Source organism: Saimiri boliviensis, chromosome 2 (assembly GCF_048565385.1).
Source record: "Saimiri boliviensis isolate mSaiBol1 chromosome 2, mSaiBol1.pri, whole genome shotgun sequence".
Classification (NCBI taxonomy): domain Eukaryota; kingdom Metazoa; phylum Chordata; class Mammalia; order Primates; family Cebidae; genus Saimiri; species Saimiri boliviensis.
Window position 1 is genome coordinate 85,086,363 of NC_133450.1, and position 17,905 is coordinate 85,104,267.

At 50.6% G+C, this 17,905-nt stretch overlaps 1 protein-coding gene and 1 pseudogene across 4 annotated transcripts in view; one reads left to right on the top strand and one right to left on the bottom strand.

Annotated features, from left to right (window-relative positions):
* Positions 1-17,354, top strand: part of CGNL1 (cingulin like 1) — a 192,437-nt gene extending 175,083 nt beyond the window's left edge. For all 4 annotated transcript variants that reach the window (XM_039469160.2, XM_074393827.1, XM_074393826.1 and 1 more), the window contains exons 15-19: positions 3,416-3,499; positions 4,177-4,301; positions 5,288-5,396; positions 5,755-5,918; positions 7,020-17,354. In XM_039469160.2, coding sequence (XP_039325094.2) covers positions 3,416-3,499; positions 4,177-4,301; positions 5,288-5,396; positions 5,755-5,918; positions 7,020-7,155 — 618 coding nt within the window. In that variant the 3' untranslated portion in view covers positions 7,156-17,354. The remainder of the gene's footprint in view (positions 1-3,415; positions 3,500-4,176; positions 4,302-5,287; positions 5,397-5,754; positions 5,919-7,019) is intronic.
* LOC120363885 (small ribosomal subunit protein uS15-like) lies at positions 15,732-16,181 on the bottom strand (annotated as a pseudogene).
* Positions 17,355-17,905: the final 551 nt, after the last annotated feature.

Consider the following 17,905-nt stretch of genomic DNA (forward strand, 5'->3'; position numbering starts at 1 on the left):
GGAGGTCTCACAGTCATGGCTGACGGTGAATGAAGAGCAAAGTCGTGTCTTACATGGCGGCAGGCAAAAGAGAGCATGTGCAGGGGAGCTGCCGTTTATAAAGTCATTAGATCTCGTGTGAGACTTATTCACTATCACGATAACAACATGGGAAAGACCTGCCCTCATGATTCACTTACCTTCCACCGGGTCCCCTCCCATGACACTGGCAATTATGGGAACTACAATTTGAGATGAGATTTGGGTGAGGACTCGGCCAGACCCTATTCTCCTTTTTTCTACCCTGCCCATCCCTGACCTCATTTAGGTCACAGCTTAGTGTCTGTGTTTTTGGAAGCTTTTGCTGACCCTCTGAATCTGAGCTGCCACCCACTGCCACCCTGCCCCAGCACACTGTCCTCTCCTGTCGTAGTGACACTGACTACTTGTATAGGGCATGTTCGTTTGTTCCCTGCTAGGCTGTACGGAGAGCGGGCACTGCCTGGGTCTCTTTCGTCACAGTGTCCTGCATAGGACACATCATGTAGTTTGAACAGCAAGCAAACCCATCCTATCATTGTGAGACCACCCTTGCCCAGCACACGAGTGTGTGCGCTCACAAACACATGCTTGCTCTTATGACAATGTGGGTTTTTCACCAGGGGAAACTCCTAATGGTGGAGAGCTGGGGTGACTGCTCTGCCTAAGGATGGAGGCAAGTACCTCTGGCTTCCTCAGAAGGGTGCCACACAGCACCCTGAAAGGTAGAGGAGGCACCAGGTTGTGCTTTTATTGTATCATAGGCCAGCTTGGGGGCCCTTACAGGGTGTCTCATTCAATGGAGTTCCTTGCTTAGGAGATTGTATCCCAGAACAAGGTCACAGGTGAGGGACTGGCAGAGCCAGCAGTTCAAGCTGGGCCACTGCTGTTGGTCTCTGTAATTGCTTCCCATTGCAGTGGAAGTTTAACCACGTCCTCAGTGAAGTGCCGGGACCTTCCGTGGGCACATGAACAGAATGGCTGCCCCTGGGAGGCATGTCTGTCCTCAGTCCCGTGGCCCAGCTGTTCCGACGACCTCCACATGTGAGGTGTCGGTGGCTGGTTTAGAACCCACACTGGGAGCAGGGCCGTGAGCCCGCATTCATTCCCCTTGAACTTGGTGCTGGGGTAGCAGTGACAGCCATTTTTCTGGCACCCTCTGTGCAGGATGTGCTTGGCGAGGGCCTCAGGGCCCAGCAGAGTGGGAGTGGGCCTGGGCAGGGTGGACGTGCTCTGCTTGCTGGGTCCTGGGCACTGCTGGCATTTTCCCCTTCTCTATGCAAGATGCCCTAAGGAGGCTGCACTGCCCTCCTCTGCCTGGATGTTTATGCTCAGCTGCATTTGAACTCTACATATATTGGAATCTTTTTTTCATAGTTGGTCCAGAGACAAAACCATGGAGTCACAGGCAGTGCAGGAGCCCGGCTCTATCCCCGCTCCTCAGGTTACTTGCATAAACCCTCTCTTAAGCCTCCATTTCCTCTGATGGACATTCTGAACCTCCATGACTTGGATGCCTGGCCAGTCAGAAATGTTAAAACACGAGCATGTTGACTACCTGGTACCCCCTCACCTAGGGGCAGAGGTCCAGCTTCCCCCTGTGGTGTCAGAGGCCTTTGTACCCCAACCCTGCCTGTCCCGCCAGCCTCATTTTGCCCCATTGCCAGTGACATCATGCTGTGTGACACGCCATGGTCGGGACAAGGGGAGCCAGGGAGCAAATGCAAGCCTGCCCAAGGTGGAGTGTCTCCTCTGGCCATTCCTGGGACCCCAGTTCTTGCTCTCCGCAGGGGACAGTGAGGAAGGGGCGAGATTATCTTTTACTCACTGGGGTGCTTGTACAGGTGGCAAAATTCAACTTGAGGCCGGTCCAGGTGAACCTGTGTCGAATGCTCTCCAGGCTCTGCTGTCCTGGGGTTGTGTGTGCACCTCTTGGCCATGTTGGACCCTGGAATTTGTTTTTCATCCTTAAGAAGGAAAAAGTGGTTTTATTTTACCCGGTTAGCTCTATTCTTCGGGCTTCTTCAGGCTGCCCTCTGCTGGATGGTTCTGGCAACAGCGTCTGTAGCCTTCCTCTCTCATAACTCATTTTACTCTCGCACAAACCACTGGGAATCAGGAAGAGAGATGCTGACGGTCAGGTGATGGGATTTCTTCTCTGGTGCTATATGCTGTGAGGCGCCTTTCTCGAGCATACAAGAAACTCTTAGGAGTGTCCAACCTTGGTCAGGTCTCCTGAAGTTGCCCAGCATTCTCACTGACTTGTATTTCTGGCATAAAAAAGGAGAGATTTAGCAGTGTCTGAGACATGCTCCTGTTCTGGAAGCCCTTTCTGAAGTTTGCGCTTATCATGTGGCATTCAGGAGTGCAGGTGAACGCTGACTCCCTTATTCCTGGCTATGTAGCCCTTGGGGAAGTTGGCTGACTGACTCATCCTGGTTCACCTGTGACTGTCCTGGTTTTAGCATGGAAACAACCTGAGAACATCCTCAGTCCAGGCAAACTCAGGCACTGGGTCACCCTGCAAGGTGACTGACTTTTGGAAGCCTAATATCCTCAGCAGAGATACTATGACCTACTTTTTAGGGTTGTTCAGGAAGTGAACAACCCTAAAAAGTAGGTCATAGTATCTCTGCTGTGACCCCTACCTGTGGGGTCTAAGCAGGTATTGCCAGTTTTCTAGGGCTGCTATAGCAAAGTAACACAAACTGGGTGCCTTAATACAACAGAAATCTATTGTCTCATGGTTCTGGAGGCCAGAAATCTGAAATCCCAGTGTTACAGAGCCACCCTGCTTCTGAGAGCAGTAGGGAAGTGCTTCCTTGCTTCCTCCCAGCTTCTGGTGGTTTCTGGCAGTCTTGGGCAATCCTTGGTTATAGACCCATTACCCCAATCCGCCATCTCCCAGAGCGCTCTCCCTGTGTCCCCGTCTTCATGCACCATTGTCCTTCTGTGCATGTTTGTCTCTGCACTCATATTTCCCCATTTTAACGGACGTCAGCCATACTGGATTAGGGCCCACCCTAATAACCTCATTTTTAACTTGGTTACCTCTCTAAAGTTCTCTTCTCCAAATAAGGTCACGTCAGAGGAACTGGGGATTAGGGCACCAACATATCTTTTTGAGGGCACACAGTTTAACCCATACCAGCAGGGCTAGCTTTGACTCTTAGTGTTATTTCTATCACCACCATTGCAATCGTTAAGAAATGAAGAAAGGACTAAGAAACAGATCCTGTTCCCCAGAGCAGATGGCAGGAGGGGCCGGGTAGGGCAACCTCCTTCATAAAGTGGGGGTTGACCTGGTTGCTGGAATTCAACTCCTGGGCACCATTTCACTACAAAAGATACAGAAACAATCCTTCTAACCTCTCGGCTTTGGTTCTGCTTGCTATAGATGGAGCAGGTGAGGAATGAGCTACTTCAGGAGAGAGCCGCGAGGCAAGACTTGGAGTGTGACAAGATTTCCCTGGAGAGGCAGGTGAGGGCAGCTGGCCTGTGAGCTGCTCCCCCTCCATCCCGCTAACCCTCCCCCACTTCACTGGAGGGCCCTCCTTCACTTGGCATCTCCAGAACTCTGGGATGGGGGCTGACAGTCCTTTTCCGGAGTTGTTTTTCGCAGTCATATTAAATCTGCAAGGAAATTTGGCAGCTGAGGGAGGAGGAATTGCATGTGGTATTTTCTAGATCCTGAAGAGGGCTACATTCTAATGTAAAGAGGATGAAAAAGAATCCCTGTCACCAGACACATGAGTGACTAAGAAAGCTTCTTCAGACTGTTGTTTCTTTTACATGGTTTCTGTTCATGTTCTTCACTGCACGTGATTGGCAAAGGAGCCGATTTCTCCTGCCCCCTGTAGATTGATAGGGCAAGGCAAAGCCTTTTTGACATCCAGGAGTCTTAGGACTTGGCAAAGATTTCTTTCAGGCTTATGAGGGAGTGTGATAGAACCTCTTCTTCGGGCCTGCACCTGAGTTCAGGGGGTTTCCTTGGAAACATCTCTGGGTTCCCCAGGTCTCCAGGCCACAGGTCCTGGTGCAGAAGGCAGCCTCATCACAGGCAGTGACCAAACGCCAGGTTCCACCCCATATTTTTCGCTGCTCTGCACAGCGTGTGGCAGACACATAGCCCCTCACGGTCTCCTTATGTGGTTCCAGAACAAGGACTTAAAGAGCCGGATTGTCCACCTGGAAGGTTCCTACCGCTCCAGCAAAGAGGGGCTGGTTGTGCAGATGGAGGCCAGGATTGCAGAGCTGGAGGACCGCCTGGAGAGTGAGGAGAGGTAAGCTGGGCCCACGGCAGTGCAGAGGCCCCAGCGGGCAGTGACGGTCCCATTGCAGTGTGCTCTCACGTTTGGAATTTCTCCCCATCCTCGTAGCCTGTGAGGAAGGCAGAGCAACTACAAACTTACTTTTATTATTTCCATTTAATAGATGAGAAAACAGAGACCCATCAAAATCAGTGACTTGAGTCAGGTAGCCCGGCTAGACACTGGTGTAGCTGGGTTAACGCTTAGGACTCCACTTCTCAGTCCATGGTGGTGCCGCTGTCCTTGCTGTTCCTCTTCCGTTCTCTTGATAGGACAGGCTGCCTCGGGAGCTACCAAGTTAGAGCCAGGTTAGAGGCCAGAAGGCTGGCTCTGCCCTGGGGGCCAGGTGTATTTAAGCAGAGGCCGATTGGCCACCAGTAGGAGATGGGGCAGTTCCTACCCCAGTGGGTGGGAGGGATGTAGGATTCAGTGAGCACACTCCTTTCCAACAACTCAATTCTCTGCAGCTGACTCTTGAGTGACAGCCTGAGGGCCAGCACCAGGTTGAACTTGACCAGCCTTCCAGCCATAGTTCTGACTCACAGCCTCTCACCTTCCTAGAAGGGGCATGGTATGCAGGCATTTGACACTTCAGATTATCTACTCTGTTAGTTGGACTTTTGGGGAGTCAGGCCAGAACAGCCTGGAGTAGACCCAGGACATCTGCAGTTTGTGACTTATTGCCTTACAAAGTAAAGCTCAGGAACTCCGGGCGGTTCTAGCCCGCGCTCAGCCCCTTGCTGGCCCTGCAGCCCTGGGCCAGTCACTCCCCTTCTCAGAGCCTCATTTCCCCACCTCTCTCACAAGCAGCTTTTCTTCCTGTGTAACTGTGTTTCGCTGACCCTAAGCCTTGAGCTGACAAAGCACCCCTGGCTGGAGCTTGCCCTCCTCCACAGCCTGGGCTGGGCCCCGGTAGGGATGGGAGTGAGAGCGTTCTTGGTTCTGCCTCCCACTTCCAGGGATCGGGCCAACCTGCAGCTCAGCAACCGGCGGCTGGAGCGGAAAGTGAAGGAGCTGGTGATGCAGGTGGATGATGAGCATCTGTCACTGACCGATCAGAAGGACCAGGTGGGGGCCTCTGTGTGCATTTGTCCTCAGATGAGATTGCATGTCTCAGCCTGGGGCAGAAAGGAAGCAAGGCCTCCCTGAGCAGGGTGGAGTGTGAGTGGGCTGATTCCTTCCCTTCCACGCACCTGGTTGTATCATAGAATGGGGGCTTCTTGCCTACATAATTAGGGGATATCAGCAAATTCCACACCCTGATTTTGGCTTTTAAATAATAACCTTGTCTTACCACCTGATCTCCATGTTTCCCCATTGCCCCTGTCCTGGTTGCCTGGGGAGACGGTGGCTGGACCTGGGGTGGATTGAGTGTCGGGGCTGGGCCATCAGCTGGCGCTCAGACCCACCCTCTCTCCCAATGCAGCTGAGCTTGCGTTTGAAAGCCATGAAGCGGCAGGTGGAGGAGGCGGAAGAGGAAATCGACAGACTGGAAAGTTCTAAAAAGAAGCTGCAGAGGGAGCTGGAGGAGCAGATGGACATGAATGAGCATCTGCAGGGGCAGCTCAACTCCATGAAGAAGGACTTAAGGTGGGCAGATGTGGAGGACACAAAGAGCCCGGTAATCCCCCCATGGGTGAGGCAGGCTCTGCCTTCAGAGCATTCTCACTCCTGTTGTCTCAAAGCCAGCTCCTCACCGTTGCTTTTGGGGTTATCTTATCCTAGAGGTGAAGGTGGCTGTGTCCACTTCAATCATCCTACATGGGCAGTAGGGTCTCATGCATGTCATTCTTAAACCAATGCCCCAGTGCCAGCTGGGCAGATATCCCTGTTGATCATAAGGGGAAACTGAGGCTTAAGGCAGATCAGACTAGCTCACACCATCATGGAGAGGCAGTTCCTGGGCCAGCCTGTTTCTGTCTGACTTAGGGAGATAAGGTGAAGTTCTGATCTGTATCCTCATGAAGACTAGGATTCCCCAAGCCTGGTTTCCAGGAGAGAGCAGCTCTCTGAAGCTTTTCTGCCGTGGTCCTTAGGTTGGGGATGTGGAGTGGAGGGTTGGGGGGCTGTGTGGGTTGCTTTCTCTGTTCTAGGGTCTCTGCTCAGGGTATGAGGTAAGGTTCATGAGATTAGGTTCATGCTGATCCATAGAGCTGAGCCTTTCTTGGAGGCTGGCTGTGACCTGGGGCTCTGTGCTGGGTGCCGGGTAGTTCTCCTATATGGACAGAAGGCTCCAGCTCATTGAGGATCCTGTAAAACAGGGCCTGTCAGCTCATTGGCCCCAAGGTCAGCATTAGGGTGCAACATTTAAGAGAGCATCAAAAATCTCAGTAATTGAGGTAGATAACATTTTAGAGCAATATTTAAAAGATAATAAGTGTAATCCATGGTGAACAAAATACCAGAATTTTAAATTAAGACAAGATCGATAACAGCCTGGGGAAATCAACAATACCAATCCTGTCCCAGCCCAGCCCACCCCATCAACAAGGGCTTTCCGTGCTGAGATGGGGCAGTGAACTACCTGTGGCTGAAGGGACCATCAGGTGCAGACCTGCTAAGTTCATGTATTAATTTTCTGTGCCACTCAGTGGCGTGCAGAGACAGCAACCCAAAACCCTTCCTTCATCTACAAATTAGCGACTGGCCCTGGCGAAGGGCCTGGAAACATGCCCCTTGTTGTTTCAGCAGACTGAAGAAGCTGCCGAGTAAAGTGCTGGATGACATGGATGACGATGATGACCTCAGCACGGACGGGGGAAGTCTCTACGAGGCGCCCCTGAGCTACACCTTCCCCAAGGACAGTACCGCCACCAGCCAGATCTGAGTGCGCTCCCGGGCTGTGGAAGTGGCTGTCATCCCTGCAGGAGCTGCAGCCACCCATAGCAGGAGGCAGGGAGGGGAGCATCTGTCTGCCACCGACACCGTTGCCACCAGTTTGCACAGCATGCCAGTTCCTCAGTGTTACGTTCCTCTACAGGGTCTCTCAGTGGGTCTTCAACAGGGAGCTTTTGCGGTTTAAGACATTCGGATGCCTGAGGAACAGGAGCTACCACCTACTGGGGTGTTGTGAGAAACACACTTTGGCAGGCTGAGGTCACTGTTCCACAGTCACTATTTCCATTGCTGTCCCTGCCCACCCTCTCACTCCCCCTGCCCAGACAAAGGGTCCAGAAGGCTAGGTCTTATTTAACAGCACTGTGCAGGGAGGAAACAGTATAGAGCTTGTACATATTTTAAACCAGACCTTACGGACTGCTGCTGTTCTGTTTGGAATGTGACGGAGGCTTTTAGGGCGGCTGGTTTGTAAAGTTCACGCACCTATATTGAGTATTTTTTTTTTTTTTTTTTGAGACGGAGTTTTAATTTTGTTGCCCAGGCTGGAGTGCAATGGTGTGATCTCTGCTCACTGCAACCTCTGCCGCCCAGGTTCAAGTGATTCTCCTGCCTCAGCCTCCTAAGTAGCTGGGATTACAGGTGCCCGCCACCCCTTCTGGTTAACTTTTTGTATTTAGTAGAGATGGGGTTTCGCCATGTTGGTCAGGCTGGTCTCCAACTCTTGACCTCAGGTGATCCACGTGCCTCAGCCTCCCAAAGTGCTACGATTATAGGCATGAGCCACTGCACCTGGCCTTCGAGTATTCTTTTTTAAAATATGAAGCTATTAGATTATAAGTATTAAGGAGCAGAGGTAGGAGAGAGAGTAAGTCAAATAAAAACCACTTTGGAAACCAGGGTTGGAAAAAAAGAATCGTATTGGTCACGGACAACTAAAACCAAGAAAAGCCGTTCACGTGGTCTGGGTAAACAGCACATTGGAAGAGGAGAAAGCCAGAAGGTCACTTGTGTCTATGGCCGCAGCTATGCCCTGGTTTGCTTATTTTATCTAGAATTCGATTACCATTTCTGAACCCTGCTGAGACCCGTTCCCAGTCACTGACTGCAGTTTCTTCTACACAGGTGGGGTAGGGAGACTTGTCAATAAGGTTTTAAACAAATGATGCCGTTTCTGGAATGATGGGGCTCTGTGGTCATGTCTTACTGGTCCTTTCCCCCTCCTCCAGCAGCAGGCTTTTGGGATTGGAGGATTAGGAGGATATGGGGGAAAGGTTCATGGACTTAGCTGTGAGAACGAGCGGAGAGGTGTCCGGTAAGGTCATGGGGGAACGGAGAGGAGAGAGGAGATAGGCAGGTGTGGGTGTGGGTCCTGTGTGAGAAAGAAGACGGAGAAGTTCTTGCAAGCTGGGGGTTGTGTAGGCCAGAGGCGGGTTGAGTAGGAGCTCAGGTTTATGTCGAGGAAGGGAAGGAAGACGGAAACAGAAGTCAGGCAGAGGTGTGTCTGTGCAAACTAGAGGACTCCTTCCAACTTTGTGGGAAGAGACATCACGAGCAGCAGGCTGGCAGGGAATGGTTGAGGTCTGGGGGCAAGGCCACATGACTGGAGAAGAATTTTGGTAGGGTGCTAGGTATCCGGGCACTCCCTCCTGGCATTGCTGTGTCACTTCACATTGTGACAGTCCCCAGGCATGCCCATAGGCCAGGTCCAATCGCAGCTGGGCTTCCACAGGTCAGAGTATGGGATAGGCAAGTCAGTAGGGATGTGGCCAGGGAGAGGACAGTGAGTTGGTGACATATATGGGGCAGAGATTGTAGTGTTCAGCTGCTTCCACAGTGTCCCCGGGCATCCCAATAGGTGGGAGACTGGTGGGCCAGAGAACTCCATGACAGTTGCCATGGAGTCCCACCTGCGCCAGGTCAGAGCCCACCCAACAGGATTCAGAGTGGTCAGCCCAGTTTAAGGGTGGGAGTCTGCAGCCAGAGAGCCAAGCCCCTTCCATGTCTACGGGGTCACCATCATCCTCACCACAGCCGGGGGGTGATTCTCTCCTTTGCTTGCTTATGTGGGGTATGGACGCTTCCTCCCTTTAGCCGTTCATTCATTTAGCAGATTACTGAGCATTGATGATGTGTCAGGTACAGTCCTTGGCACAGAGACTACAGCAATGAATTAAACAGCTGCAAATTCCTCCCCTCTTCGAGCTCAGTGTTGGGAATGGGGGTGAGAGATGACAAACAAACTGACATGGAGGTTGAACACCTCTGTACTCAGCCCTTTGTCTCTCTGTCCTGAGGACATGACAAGCCTGGTTCCCTAGAGCTCACTTTGACCTGCAATATGTTCACAATTTCCCTGCTGCTTCTGCCATCATTCGACATCTGTCAATAAGCCCGCCTAGAGAAGCCTCAGCCCCCTCATACCTAGAGACAGAGCTGGGGAAGGTCAGCACGCCCAAGAACTGCGGGAGCGTGTGTGTTTCGGTTTGTGAGCAAGTAGCTGCCCCTCATTCTGGCCAGTTCTTTGCGGTGGCCATGAGGCCGGCTACAAGAAGCAGAACTGTCCATGCAAAGAGGACAGAGGTCACCTTTCAGGATACTTGCATCATACCGTAAAAATAGGCTGTTAAACATTTTGACAATTGTGCTATCCTACAGTCTGAGGGTGCTGGCAACGCATGCGGATTAGTGGAGTGGGAAGAGTTAAGAGACTGGAAGTTAATTAAGAGAAGGGTTTTCAAGTCCCGGCTCATCTCACCCCAGTGACCTTGACAGTTGCTCAATCTCAGAGCCATGGATTGCCTGGGACAAAGTGAAGATTAGGGCCCACGGTCCTTTCCAGATATAACATGCTATCATTATTTAATTTTATTATATATGCATATTTTTTTTTTTCTTTAAGAACTAACCCAATCAAGAATATTTTCTTTAGGTAGCTTAAAAAGAAAACATGTATTTTATTTAAAAACACATACATGGCCAAATGCAATACTGAAGAGACAATCGTCCTGTATCTTTTATGTTTTTTTCCTGCTTTGGAGTGTCATTCTGCAGTGCCATCCGGCTTATTCCCGCGGGTTTCTGCTTTGGGGTATGGTTTGGTTGCTTTGGGTTGTCATGGGAAAGAGACATTCTTCTTGCAGCTACCTCCATCTCAGTGAATTCCTGGATAAAGCAAGATTTCCTTTCAATAAACGCTGTCACCCAGTGGGAATTTTGACTCTCCTATGATTGTGACTTCTTGGTTTTCTTCAGAGCTTGGCTCTGTGTCCTCTGAGAAACTGCCAGTGTGAGCGGCTGGGAGCTACTGGGGAAGTGGAACTTGGAGATCTTCCAGCCCTGGGGCCGGTTTCTGAAATAGAAGGGTGGGGACTGGTCAGTGATGAATGCTGAGGGAGTCAGCAGCCCTGGATGCTTGTGATGTTCTGAAAAATCCAAACTACCTGTTCCAGAAAACGGCAAAAGAGGAAGCATGTTCAATGTTAACAATCAACTGGAGCCCCCTGGTTACCCCTTCTTCTAAATTTGAGTTATTCTGTCATCGTAGCTGGCGCACAGTCTGTTGGTCTCACACCAGGCCCGTAGCAGGCACCACAGTCTGTATTTTACAGGAAACAAAAGCAGCTTCCGTGTGGAAGGGGACCTACGATGGTCATTGTCCTCAGATCTGTCTATCCTTTGCCCTGTCCTCTGGAGACTGACCTGTATAGGCCCTGGGTTCCTTGATGGCCACTCTGGTTGGGTTCAGCCAGTGGGAGCAGGTGGAATTCTGGACATGTCTCACTCTCTGCTCTGTGTGGCTTTCTTGGGTGGGCTCTCCTAGGACTTGGGTGACCTTCTCTCCTTGAGCCTCTGGTTCTAAGGGTGGTCACGGCTTCCTCTTGCTGTTCCTCTCTGGGTCCCTGCCCTGGTGGGTTCCTGTCACACTGCCTGGCCACCAGAGAGCCCTTCATTGAGCCGCCGCGGTTCACTGCTGTGTCCTGCCCAGAGCTCTGTCCACAGCCTCCTCTGCCTCCCGGTCCATGTAGACATTCTCTGCATTCAGCAGTCCGGCAGCGCGGACTCTCACTCTAACTGGAAGGAGTAACCCAATGTAAATGAGAATTTCTAATTTTCATAAGTGCAAAGCCTTTGTAGAGATTGTTGATTTCTTTTTTAAAGTCAGATACTTGACTTTATTGAGGTCTGTAATTTTCTAATTTGTAGTAAAAGTCACTCTTTTTTTAGCATCAGTTGCTTTTGTATTTAGGCCGCTGGATTTGGCCACTCTGCCGAGGTCCTCTGGGTGGGAATGAGATTCTGAGCCGATACCTTGCCCTCAAGCCCTCTGGAAGAATGTGACTCGGGAGGTCCAGAGCCAAAGGAGAAAGGTCCCCGCAGGCCAGCAGTTCATTTCCTTCACGTTCTCAGCATTCCTCTCCTGAGCTTGTGTTAGAGGGAGCCTGTCTTTGTGAAAGACTGTCATTAGCCAGAAATGTTTCTGTTCTAAATCTTCAAATGATTGGGGAGAATTGACTTGACAGCAGGGTCCAAGCGTTCTAGGTTCCGCAGAGGGATTCACATGGCTTGGTCCTGTGCTCAGACCTGCCGAATACCTAGGGCTAAAGACTGTCGCTGACTTTCACATGCATGACTGAGGCCCAGCCCGTCTCTGCCAATGAAGAAAGATTGGGGTGTGTGCCCGTAACTGGGTCATTAAAGCTGGAGAAATTCAAGTCAGAAAGACGTTCAACAGTAATAGGGATGGTGTAGGGGGAAGGTTGCGAGGTTCCCACTGTGCAGGATCTCACCTCGTCTCACAACAGTTGTCAGCAACTCCTAGGGGATGGGAAGTGGGAGTCCAGAGTTTTGCTGAGTAAATGCAATTAAACATTTTTTGGAGAATGGTAGAAACTGGTTTTTTGGGAGGTAAGGAAGCTGAGTCTCAGGGAAGTTGGGCATTTTCCCATCAGCTGCACATGGGGTAAGTTACCTGCCCACGATTGACACCTGCCGCCATGGGCCGCTGGCAAGCAAGGTTTAGGCCGTGGTCTAGGACCTTTGAGTGCTGACAGTAGGTTATTAAAGTAAATGGAAATGACGTGTAAATATTACAGGTATTGATCGACTTTACGACCTGCGCAACTTACGACCATTCGACTTTACGACCACAATCGCTAGCCACGACTGCTCCGCGTCTGGCAGCGCGAACGTTGCCCAGCTGGGCGTAGGACAGTGCGGACCGGCTTCCGGCAGCACCACCATCTCCGCGTGCACCATTTCAACCGTACATATAGTCTACTCAGCTTACGACCAAATCGTGTTCCGACCGTGGTCGTAAGCCGAGCACTACCTGTAAGTCCATTACATATTTATGGGATGTCAAATGTGTCTGTTTTTCCTTGTACTTTGCTAGCTTTCTATCTGCAGTCTGTACCCACTGGTTTCCCTGAGACGTGTATGATTCCACCGCTAATGTGTTGAGCACTCACTGGCCATGTATCAGGCATTGCCTAAGTCCTTTATACCCGTTGACTCTCTTGATCTTCATAACCAACCCCTGAGCGGGTCCTGTTGTGACAAGTGAGGACACCCTGGCAGAGGCTACTAACCTTGCTGAGGGCATGTGGTAGGATGTGGGGGACCTGGAATTGGATTCTGGGTCTGGCTCTGGAGTTCACACTCTGCCACCTCTCACCCAGCCTCACACATCCTGCAGGATACAGGTCTGTAATTTGGTCCCTGTATTAGGGGCTCCTACAGCCTCCCAGTCATCCAGATCTCCCCTTCAGTGGTGGGTTTCTATGCACCTTGATAGCGGGCTGCCTGCTTCCATCCTGAGCACAGCAGTCAGAGGCAGGTGGAGATGAAGCGAGCCTTGGAAACCACAGGCCTCATGGATGTGGCTGGCCAGGGATTCCTAGCCGTTCCTCTAGCCTGGCTGCTTTGGTGCCATTGACTGCTGTGATCATCGGATCTCCCATTTTACCCTGGGTGCTCCCTTGCTGCCAGGCCACCCTGATTTCTCCGAGCCTGAGCTGCGTGGGTAGCTCTTCATGGTCATCGGGCCTCTCTACTAGTCTCACTGGATGGAAGGTGATCTTGAGCAACATCTGCAAGTCCTTGAGTTTGGGTGGTTTTCAGGAAACATGTATCTTCCCAACCCCCCAACTGCTTTGTGATGAAACTCCCCTTCTGTAACTGTACCACAGTAATAATCATTGCGCAGTGCACATTACGTGTTAGTGTCACATGCAGAACTGCACTTGCAACCTGGAATCAGCAGACCGTCCCCAACAGACCACTAGTGACTGAAGTCTTAATCGGACCCCTCACTTGAGTACTGGGTGTTGGGCTGGAGGCTGGAAATCCCTGGGCTCCGCAGCAGTGAACTGCCTTCCTGGAGGTGGCAGCATAGTCTCTGCCAAGCCGAGGGAGTGGGCCCAGTGGGAATGGGCTCTGGCTCCTTGTGAGTGGACAGGAGGGTAACCTGTGTCCAGATGGGGAGAAACCTGTGGGTCACAGCAAGCTTTGGGACTTACGGGCATGTGCAGAGCTCATGTTGAAGGAGGGGGACGCCTCGGCCCCTGACCATTCCCGAGCAGTGGGGCTACAGCTGTGGAAACAGGACCCAGCCTTTTGACACAGTGTGTGGTGGGCTGGAGCGGGGAAGGGTTGTGTGTACAGGTGGTGGGTAGTGTCCCTGCCACATGTACGGACATCTCTTCTGGACCCCACCAGGGACTTTATAACTTTACTATGGGAACGAACCCAGTAGTATTTTGGGGCAGTGGTAATGGTTCTTTACTAATGCGTAGGATCCCTTAATAGGGCAGAAGCCATAATTGCGCAAACCTTATGGGCCAGGAATCTTTGCACGTTATCTGATTTAATCTGCACCCTATGAGGTAGGTGGCGTTATCCACTTTCACAGGTTAGGAAGTGTGTGTAAAGATCAGTAACTTGCCCAGGGTCACCCAACTAGTAGCTAAAGTGGCCACAGTCCCAGGTCTGCCACTCGAACCACCCAGAATGGCCTGTATCTTACCATGGCCATTCTCACCCTGCTGCCCCCCAAAGTAGTCACTGCTGGCTTCTCTAGCTGAGGACACCGGGCACAAAGGCTGGACGCTGGATTGCAAGTCTGTGCTTGCAGCCGGAGGCCTGCTCTAAGGGAAGGCAGATGGCCTGCCTCTCCTTCCTGCAAAACCCCCTACCACCTGCTGTGTGTTGCCAGCCTGACTCACTGACTCCAGCTACCTCTGGGCCTCCAGCCCTTCTAGGATGGCCTTGTTTTCCAGGAAAGGGTTTGGAGATTAAGATAAGCCAGCCGCCTCCAGTTAAAGGCCCTGCTGCCTTTGAAAGGGCTGGGAAACCCGCCAGTCCAGCCCCTTGATTTGCTCGCTTCTCCCTGTGGCTGGGGCTGCCCCTCCTTTCATCTGTCCCTGCCTATCGCTGGCCATGAATACTGGGGCTCTTTGGAGACAAGAGGCAAGGGATTTTAAAACTGGTGCCCAAGCTTCCTCTGGGGCTCCTGGCTCCCCCATGTCCCTGTCTGTTCTTCCTGGGGAAGCTGCTCCTGGCATTTAGGTAACGAAATAGAAAACAGAACTGGCCTTATTTTCAACCTGCCTGTGGCCTCCTCCTCCAGCCCGGGTAGAATCCAAAGCTCTGGCCTTCCTGAGCAGTGCTTCCTCCTGACTTACATGTGGATGGCTTTCTAGACCAAGTTCATTTTCTGAAACAGACAATGAATAACTCACTCTACTACCTCCTCCCCTTCATGGCAAAATGTTTTGTTTGTATTTTCATGACTGCTGGATTCTAAAATCAAGCTGCAAGATGCTTTGGGGCTTACTAAAGTCACGTGGCCTTTCCAGGCCACGTGGAAAGGTTAGGTGCACCCAAGGTAACCAGGGTTGGTTGTTCTCTGTGAGAGTCAGAGGGGCACAGACCGGAGGCACAGCGCTCTGCGTGCTCCCTGTGCAGGTCATCATGCGAAGCGTGTGCTTTCTAAGAAGTGCCAGCCTGTATCCAGAGCCCGCTGGCCAGATTAAGCCAACTGTGGACTTAGTCACAGTGACTGTGCTACCAACAACAGCAACGTGGACATTTAGGGAGGGGCAAATAAGAGGAAGGAAGAAACAGACAAGATAACAAGGCCCGACATCCGGTCTCTGGGCATTTCCAGTGGAGGGATTTGGTTTGCTTGTTTATGTTTCCGCCACCAAGAAGCAACAGTGGTTAACAGCTGCTCATGTCTGTTTGCTTTACATTTTTAAATAAACATTACAGATGAAGTTCTCTGTCCTTTACTCTCTGCCAAAGGCAACTGCCATTCTCAAATCTGCTGGGTATTCTTCTATTCAATTTAAATATTTTTACATGTATGCATCCATGAACACCATGTAGTATTGTTTTGTGTGTTTTAAAATTTTATATACATCTTAGCATCTTCTTCATAGTACTCTGTCACTTTTACATTCAAAATTATGTTTTTTTGAGGCCTGTGTTTATGTAGATTAGTCTTTTGTTTTGTTTTTTCTTTCAGTTGAACAGTCACTTTATTGCTCGGTTACATAGACAAATTTATGCGACCGGGGCAGAGTCCGTGGATGATTTGTATTTCCAGCTGGGAGGGAGGGCTCACTTAGTCTTATAATATCGAGCCAAATGGTGAATCCGACTCCCTATCAGGATCAGATGGAATTTAGCATCTGCATTCTTTCTGCCCCTTTTAAGATGCTTTCAAACAGCAACTGCTTTCTTAATTAAATGGTAGAGACCTTCAGGGAGATCAGGATCAAGTCCCTTAGACTTAAGAGTTCCGAAGGTTTTATTGCCGGTCACAAAACGTACCTGTGCAACACCATGTGATTCTCTCAGGATCACACCTGAAGGAGTCAGGCCATTCTTGGTCAGGTTGTAAATCTGTTTCTTCATGTCATCAGATGTCAACTTCAGCCAAGTGGGGACGCTGTGGTGACAGGGCAAAGCCCATTGGGATAGGCCCTTCCTGGGCACAGGCGTGCGACCCATGAGGGTGACAGTCAGGCAGCAAAAGGCTGTTTTTATTTTCTTATGGTAATTTCTTTTTGGTAAATTAAGTGTTGAATGTTGAGTTTTATTTTTGTTTTTTGAAACAGCATTTCACTGGAATGCAATGGCGCGATCTCGGGTTATTGCAACCTCTGCCTCCTGGGTTCAAGGGATTCTCCTGCCTCAGCCTCCAGAGTAGTTGGGATTATAGGCGCACACCATCACACCAGACTAATTTTGTGTTTTTAGTAGAGATGAGGTTTCTCCATGTTGGTCACGCTGGTCTTGGAACTCCTGACCTCAGGTGATGGGCCCACTTTGGCCTCCCAGTGCTGGGATTAGAGGCACGAGCCACAACTGTTGAGTTTTTAAAATACTGATTGCTCTCAGGGCACCGTGGCTCACACCTGTAATCCCAGCACTTTGGGAGGCCAAGGCGGGCAGATCATGAGGTCAAGAGATCGAGACCATCCTGGTCAACATGATGAAACCCTTTCTCTACTAAAAGTACTATTAGTTGGGCGTGGTGGCTCGCACCTGTAGTCCCAGCTACTTGGGAGGCTGAGGCGGGAGAATCACTTGAACCTGGCAGGCAGAGGTTGCAGTGAGCCAAGATCATGCCACTACACTCCATCCTGGCAACAGAGCAAAACTCCATCTCAAAATAAATAAAAAAAAACATGAATGATTGCTTTATATGCCATCCACTTCAAAAGGGGTTGAGTTCTGCTTCAGGCATGACATGGTAGCTGGTATCGGAATGAACTCTTCCACTGAGAACAACTAGAAAAGGTGGACAGTTTTTTTATTTTTTAAAAAAACCAGCTGAGGCTGGGCGTGGTGGCTCAAGCCTGTAATCCCAGCACTTTGGGAGGCCGAGGCGGGTGGATCATGAGGTCAAGAGATAGAGACCATCCTGGTCCACATGGTAAAACCCCATCTCTACTAAAAATGCAAAAAATTAGCTGGGCATGGTGGCGCGTGCCTGTAATCCCAGCTACTCAGGAGGCTGAGGCAGGAGAATTGCCTGAACCCAGGAGACGGAGGTTGCGGTGAGTCGAGATTGCGCCATTGCACTCCAGCCTGGGTAGCAAGAGTGAAACTCCGTCTCACAAAAAAAAAAAAAAAAAAAAAAAAAAAAAAAATCCAGCTGTTTGAAGACATGGAATAACCACGAAGACACTGAAGAACAAATGCCCTGCAGTTTTTGAAAACAGAAGATCGCCCCTGCAGTTAGAAATTGGAGGTCACCATAGTAGAATCCAGATAGTGGGGTCTTTGGGCACCAGGAAGGCCGGCAGGGGGACACTGTGGGGCCAAGCTACGCAGGCCAGTCTGGGAGCTATATTGTAGGGTGCTCAAATTCTACCAAGGCTCTAAAATATCACGAGTGTACTTAGGGGTGCATTGTTAAAAAAAATACTCAAGGAAGTCAGTATCTTAATAGCCACACCAGGGAGCTGACTTGACTAATGGCACAGTGACTAAGCTGCACGGTAAGGAAAGTAGACCCAGGTAGTGTCAGGGTGAGGTTTGGCTGAGCTGGGACGTCCAAGTTTGGGACCAGAGCTGACCAGCCCTATACAGTAAAAAGAAACACTGAAAACTGCCCCAGAGAACTTCTTTCCCCATTTTCACTCTAGAGCACTGTTTCCCCTTGTCCTTCCAGTGTGGAGAGTAAATACTAAAGAATATTGACTGGGCCGGGTGCGGTGGCTCACGCC